Raw genomic sequence first — 7,282 nt, 5'->3', positions numbered from 1 at the left:
TTACTAAGGAAATTAATTGTGCATGGTCTGATTTTATTTATTAAAGCAGATGACATGTACAAAAGTTAAACAGAGAATATTCTCTGTTGTGTCGTGAAAATGTTATTTCACTCGGCAAAGAAAGATATCGGCAAGGAGTTGTTTTTTTTTTAGAACGAGTAATGGATTTGAACAAATAGGCTTATCAGTATTGAATTTTCCAACAAGAGCAGTGACACACTCTCATCTTCCCCTGCCCTCTCCGCTAATCTGATCCCGTTTGACAGGAAAACCAAAAGGGCAGCAGAAGGCCTGGCAGAGTATCGGCCCTCTGACATGTCAGCCTGTGTTGCATCAGAGCGACGTTAAGCAGAAAGGACAGGGAGGAAAAGACAAGTCTGGTGGCACACTGGTGCGTGACACTATCAGCCGAGCGCCACCCTGTCCGCCCTGAGGGCCGACCTCGTGCCACACACACAGTCAAATAAATACACACCCCCTTTCCCTCACTCCCACCCATATGCTGTAAATAATAAACCTAGAGGCATATTTATTTATCCAGTGGACAAAAAGGTAGACCTACGGTGCAAATATTTGTAACTTTAACTCAGCTTGTATTCTGTAGACTGTGTGGGTGCAATTGTGTGTCATTAAGTGAAACGGTAGGAGCATTTCAAGCCTCACCATGAGTAAACCATGCTTTACTTCCACTGGAGACAAATACTTAATGGTTCACATATTACACTGTAATGCGGTTTCATAATGAGATCTCAAAGTAGTCAAATTACAATCTTACAGTCACTCAGTGAATCGCAACCGGAAAAGAGCCGAAAATCACAAAATCATTATTTATTAACCATCAACCATTTATTGGTCTGCATTACATACACAAAAATAAAAATAAAAAAAATACATCTACATGAAATGAATCAAGTTTCCTAGTTTGGTTGTTTTCTTGTTCAGTCACATAAATAGTTCTATTCTAGCGGGCTCGAGTTCAGGCATCATCATCACAGTGAGGAAGAACCACAGTCACCGCTGCTGGAGACAGAGAAGCTCCGCAAGGCTTCAGCCGCTGGACTGCTGGACACCGCAGCGCACTGGATACTGGGCAGACTGGGGGCTTAAAGCTGACCTTACCCACAAACCCCAAATCACATAACTGCTATAACCTCTACAATGTCCCTTAGTTAACCACATCTGAGCCTTTTCCACTGTTTCAGACCTTCTTTCCCACTGCAGTGGACAATCCTGAGCCACGGGGGAAGCTGAGCCACGCAGCAGTGTTAGACGGTCATGGTGCTCTGATGGACAAAGTCCCATTCGGTCAGAAAACCAGCTTCTTCTTCATCACACCTGAAAATGACACAAATAAGATGTTACTACATCTATTATGAGACTGCATTTTACTGTCCGTTTACACGCAAATCTGTCTTGCATCCCGTGTTCAAAACAACCGTCACAGCCACTTATGTTACAAGCAGAGCTCCAGCCTATACATGAGCAATCTGCTAACCACTAATTTTTCCATTTCAGTGTTTGGTAGTCTCTCTCTCTAATATAGCATAGAGCATAGTATATAGTTGACCCAAATAGTTCCCAAACCACAGGAGGAGATGGAAAAGCTTTGAACCTCCCAGTAACACCAAGGTCCTACTCCACTAAAACACACCCTGCCACAACCCTCTAAACTGTGTGTGTGTGTGTGTGTGTGTGTGTGTGTGTGTGTGTGTGTGTGTGTGTGTGTGTGTGTGTGCGCACGCGTTTTACTTCACTACATTCTGAATTTCCAACTGCAATTAAATGTGCAGCCAACACCCTTTGAATTGCTAGGTTAATTCAAGCACTATTCCAGATTTATAACATCAGTGTACATAACCCTGAGAATGTAAGCATTCAGTAGGCTAAAATTCACTTTGGAAAAAATGTGTGTGTTATATGTAACTTGGCAGTGTGTGGCGTGTTCTAAAATTGTCAGGTCCTTCCGAAATTGGCCTCCGACATTTGTTTCATGAAACTTTTCCTTTGTGCTGCCCAGACCACAATTTAAACAAGAGAACAGAATAATATTGACTGTCTTTATTTGAACATGGACAAACATCATCCTGTCAGGGTGGCACTTTAATAATGTTGATAGGTGGACTGGATGATGGGTAAATACAGCAAATTTGAGTATGCGATTGCAAAAAGTTGTGCTTTTCTCTGTGTGTGTGTGTATTACTTGTCTCCAGGCCGTCTCTTTTCCTCTTGAACCCGATGGTTTCCTTCTCCTTCAGAGCCTCAGCTGAACAGTTGGGTCTGGGGAGCTGGGGGCCAGGAGTGGGACCAGGCCGATTACTGAAGTACCTCATCTTCAGAGCCTGGAAAAACATAGATAGAGGGTGGTAGGGGGGGGGCCACAGTTAGCATGTCGTCCCCCACAAATGATGCAGTCATCCCTTGGGCCAATCAATAACAATTACAATCAAGCAGCAATGCCTCATCTTAATAGTGCTGAAGAAAATTCAGGAAGGAGAGAGTTAAGAGAGAGAGAGCTAAGAAACTCAAACTCTGAAGGGAATACACATAATTTTATAGTGTTGAATAATCAGGTTTATGACAATAAAAAAAGTTGTTTCTATATATTACTACCATTGGTTAAAAGGTTACCTCTTCATTATGCCAACCAATTGTTAAATGTACACTAAAATTTGAATTCCTTCTTTTCTGGTGATAAACACTCATTGTTCTCCAAGGACTCCTAACCTCCCATTATAAGAGAAAGGGACATCTGCACATCTCAACCCCCCCATGCTAACACTTTAGCCTCAGATGAGAAATACTGCCTCTTGTGCTTGTAAACATGTCAACTATATCAAAAGGCATCTCGAGTTACATAATCTTTAAATGGTATAGCAATACTGGGTGGCAGTCTTGTGCAAGGCTCCCATAGTCTCCAAACTGGATGATATATAGATATAAGGTCAATGGTACAAAATGAATACACTCTCAGAAGAAAAGGAAAGTTGTTATCACATCTGTAGTTGTTTAGCTGTATCTCTCTGGCAGGTCTACTTCTGCAATAGTATAAGTATGTGTATATGTAGTATATAGTGTTTGTAGAGTATATTGTGTAACACGTGTATCTCTGTCCCCTTAGGCTGTGGATCAAGTTTGGTGTTTATACTTCAAAAACACAAAAACACCTTTGGGAACAACCTGTTTTATCCAAGATGTTTAAAATGGCAGAAAATACCAAAATGCATACATATCAAAAATACATTGATATATATGCCGGAATATGGTAAAATTTGTAACTATTTATAGTTTATAAGTAATTTATAACTGTATGACTATATTGTGACATTTTTGGCTCGGAACCTGCTATGGAAGATGGTAATTGAATCCTTCAAGCAAAACATTTTTTTTTTAATAGACTACACAGTTGTAAAGTCAATCCAAACCGTTTGAAGTGTTTTCAACACTTAAAGCACACAGCAGTCCGACGTTGTCTTGTCTACTCAACTGAAAACTAAAGACTCTTTATCTGTGAGCTTCAGTTGTTAAAGAACATTCTCTCTCTCCCTTAATATAACTAGTCCGCTAATGGGGAAATCTGAGTAAATGCGGTAGAGAAAGGGATTTGTTTCCAAGGTAAAATCCCAGTGGCCAATGTGCTTCTGTGAGTATATTACCTGTGTAGCCGTGGTTCTTGTCGAGGGGTTAAAGGTGAAGAGGCCCTGCAGCAGCTCTAGTAAGTCGTCTCCAGCTGCGCTGAAGATGTGTTCCAGTGGGGTGCCAGGAAATACTTTGAAGGACACATAGTCTGGCAGACTGCTGACTCCCTGCAGAGATATTTGACACACAAATGTATACTGGGATCCTCAGAGAAAAGAAATGTTACCGAAACAACCCACATACACACAAAAAAAAGATACCGACCGGCCATGTCTCCTCTGTGGGGGTCCCAAGAGCCTCAAAGATCTTAGTCAGCTGGTCCAGATCTGAGTCTCCAGCAAGGAATGGTAACTACAATAAAATAGGGAGACAGAGAGATTAGCATGTATAACTACATAATAATGTACTCTATTACTGTGCTACCATCTCCTTGAAGTAAGGCATCTCGTACACGAAGGAGTAACTCTGCTAAGATGCAGCCCATTGCCCACATGTCGACACCCACACCGTACATCCTGGCACCAAACAGGAGCTCGGGGGAGCGGTACCACCTAGGAAAGGGATCAATAAACAGAAGAGGGAAAGAGTTTTCATTTTCCAACTCTGATCCACATAATGCACGTTCAGCACTTATTAGCTTCCGTGAGAGAGAGTTCCGATGATTGTAAAAATACAGGAGAGAGAGGAAAGATGGATTAATACTGTGAAATGGAAAAATACATAGCACAGACCTGGTAACAACTTGATGTGTGTAGACTCTGTTGGGGCTGCCGAACGCTTTAGCCAACCCAAAATCAGCCAATTTCAACACTCCATTGCCATCTAACAGCAGGTTATTGGGCTTCAGATCCTAAAAATATATAACAGCAGCAGCAAAAGTACATTATTGACTGTGTGTGTGCATGCGCAAATGTGTGTGTATGTATACGAGTGTGGTCTCACCCTGTGTAGGACCCAGTGGTGGTGCATGTATTCCAACCCCTGTAGAGTCATGAGGATGTAGGCTTTGATGTTGGCTGGAGTCAGCACTAGGCTGGTGTCTTTGATGATCACCTGAAGAAGAAAAAAAGGAGAAAGAGAGATAAATAAGGGTAGGATACCGGACAGCTGAGGTGTGCAGACCATCTAGGCCTATACCCGTTTATTGATCGTTTACCTCAGCTGCAGTCCACATATCAAAATAAAATCAGATCTATCAGAGAGGATTAGAGAGAATTGAAAGCAAGACAACTGGGATGCATCCCGGTAAAGAAGTGGACACAGCTGGAGTCAAGCTAGGCAACCCAGTTTAAAAATCAACCTGCACGGGGCCTAAAAATAGACATCAAGTACTGGTGCTCCGATGAGCATCATATTTCATTCTCACGTCTGTTCTGCCTGTCTGCTGCCTGTGAGCTGGTAATGGTCATCAATTTATGAGAGCTGAGAGCAGAGTGATATTGATTTTTTTAAGTGCCGTTATCTTGTTTTTGCATCGTTCTAACCGAGTTTGATGTATTGGTGGCGGGCGCCCATCTGGAGCCTTGTGTGCTAAAACAGACCAGAGGAGGACGTGAGGATGGGGGGGGGGGGGGGAGAGAGAGAGAGAGAGATGATGATGATGATGCTATCCTTCCACCTGTTTACATTCTTACCCCTATCCTCATCACCCTGCTCATATCTTTATTTGTTGCTGCTTAATCACCGGACTGCACAGCTTCCTCATCGATTCCTTCATCTCTTTGTCTATGATATACAGTAACTACTAAACCTCTATCTCGGTTTTCTCAGTTACACTTACAAGTGTATATTTCTTGGAAAATCCCCTGGTGAAATCCAAATCTTAAATTCCACATGAAATGAACTCCCAGTACTTGTACTTCCTGAAAACAGAGTATCTGTAACGGTGACCTCATACTGCACCATTGGGCGTAAATATAAATCCCAACCAATCAACAATCCCTCCCCTCTGCTCCGATGTAATTTCATCGGGACTTTAAATCCAGCGCTATGGTCTGTCCTGCTGCCCAATAACAAAGGGCACGAGACAAAGACTGGATTTCCATCTTGTGGCCCAATTGTGAAATACAGCATTGGCCTATTCTCTGATGTTGGCGCATGGGACAGGAGTCTAATCTAAAAAAGGAGTCTATGGCTAAGTTTACTTTAAAAGGAAAAATATAAAAAAATATATCCACACAGAAAGAGATGAGAAATGGGATGCTGCACAGGTCAACAAAACCGTTGATTGCCATGAGTGAGTAGTATGTGTACTGGACAAACCAGAGATAAACAATATATAGGCTATATTTGCTCTCAAGGGTCAAAGCTGTCTCACCTCCAGATCCGTCTCCATGAAATCAAACACCAGGCTGATGTTGGATTTGTGTCCAAAGGCATCCAGCAGCTAAAAAACAACACATACAACATAATGACATATTAACGCAGAATTCAGAACAGGAGATTACAAACCACCAAGATTTTTTTGTATTATTCTTGCACAAGTGATACCAGTAACAGGTAAGAATAAACAGCCCTTGGTCCAAATATGTACCTACCCCAATGATATTTGGGTGGTGCAACTCCTGCAGTAGTTTGATCTCTCGAAGGGCAGTCCTATTGATACCTAAGATAAATGAAATCATTAAACAGGTGGAGGAACATGGACTGCACTGAAAGGTAAACAGTTACACTATTAGGAAAAAGCCTAAGAAATCACATACCATCTTTAGCCTCAGTTCTGTGTCCAACCTTGATCTGCCAGGAGACAGAGAACAGACTGGGAGTCAAGTTTTGGTATAAAATATCTGCATTAACCTGTGAAAACTAAGATAGCCAAAACAAAAGCTTTTCAAAACCAACGTCATTGTTCTTGTACCTTTTTAATGGCCACTATCGTGTCAGTTGTTTTATCTCTGGCTTTGTAAACTGTGGCAAACTGCAGAAGAAAGACAGACAGTAATAAGCACAGATTAAGAGACACTCATCTAATGTTCACTGTTCAATAAGAGAGCTTGTATTTACCATCACCGCTGCATTATGTGCAGCACAACACACAGCAGGCTATTGTTGACATTAACAACCAGCTAGCGCTTGGTAGCCTGCCGGTGGAAACAAGTCTTTCACACAACTAGCTACAGCCTCGTTTTGGAGCAAAAATGAAAGCAAATCAAGCTAAGTCTCAAGACAGAAGTTAAAGATATTTGATGAGACTCTCCGTACCTGACCCTCACCGAGGAAATCTAGTTTCTCGTATCGCTTGGCTCTGGATTTCACATCAAGCGCCATGCTTAACTGTCAGTTTGGACACACTTCCTGCTTTGTTAAAGGTCCGCTAGTACTTTTTCCGGGTTAAAGGAGACTGTATATTGACCAACACCGCCACCTAGCGGCTCAGTTTATTCAACACATGGAGATGTAACAAGGAGATAAGGTTGTTTTGAATTATAGCATATACATTTATTACAACTTGCAGTAAAAATACCTAGAACTGCAAATAATGGAAAAACTGCAAAGCAAGTTTAGTTGAAATGAAAGAAACGTAAGAAACAGAATTATTAAATACTAATACAACAAATATAATATATCAATAATATTTAACATAAAAAAGCAATAAACAGCAATAATAGCAATGCCACTACTCTAACAGTAATAATAATGATGATGA

At 41.4% G+C, this 7,282-nt stretch overlaps 1 protein-coding gene across 1 annotated transcript; it reads right to left on the bottom strand.

The window, feature by feature from the left end:
* Nucleotides 1-830: 830 nt before the first annotated feature.
* cdk7 (cyclin-dependent kinase 7) lies at nt 831-6,938 on the bottom strand. Its single transcript, XM_071527891.1, has 12 exons — nt 6,838-6,938; nt 6,494-6,553; nt 6,339-6,372; nt 6,174-6,241; nt 5,954-6,022; nt 4,579-4,689; nt 4,368-4,486; nt 4,088-4,187; nt 3,901-3,987; nt 3,654-3,803; nt 2,201-2,339; nt 831-1,335 (listed from the first exon to the last, which is right to left on the bottom strand). The coding sequence occupies exons 1-12, from the start codon at nt 6,901-6,903 to the stop codon at nt 1,307-1,309; spliced, it is 1,032 nt and encodes a 343-aa protein (XP_071383992.1). The 5' UTR covers nt 6,904-6,938; the 3' UTR covers nt 831-1,306.
* Between the last annotated feature and the right edge of the window lie 344 nt (nt 6,939-7,282).

Source organism: Centroberyx affinis, unplaced genomic scaffold, assembly GCF_046629955.1.
Source record: "Centroberyx affinis isolate AG114_WGS23_722 - 3 ecotype Tasmania unplaced genomic scaffold, CSIRO-AGI_Caff_v1 ptg001585l_1, whole genome shotgun sequence".
Taxonomy (NCBI): domain Eukaryota; kingdom Metazoa; phylum Chordata; class Actinopteri; order Beryciformes; family Berycidae; genus Centroberyx; species Centroberyx affinis.
The sequence above is the reverse complement of the archived record's forward strand: the minus strand, read 5'-3'. Positions and strand labels throughout refer to the sequence as shown.

Bases quoted from the DNA above. Each gene is read 5' to 3' on its own strand.
- cdk7 (XM_071527891.1), bottom strand. From the start codon at position 6,903: ATGGCGCTTGATGTGAAATCCAGAGCCAAGCGATACGAGAAACTAGAT. The intron at 4,690-5,953 runs GTGAGACAGCTT...TTTCTTCTTCAG, and splicing joins TCATGGAGACGGATCTGGAG to GTGATCATCAAAGACACCAG. The intron at 1,336-2,200 runs GTAATACACACA...TGTCATTTTCAG, and splicing joins AAGAGACGGCCTGGAGACAA to GTGTGATGAAGAAGAAGCTG.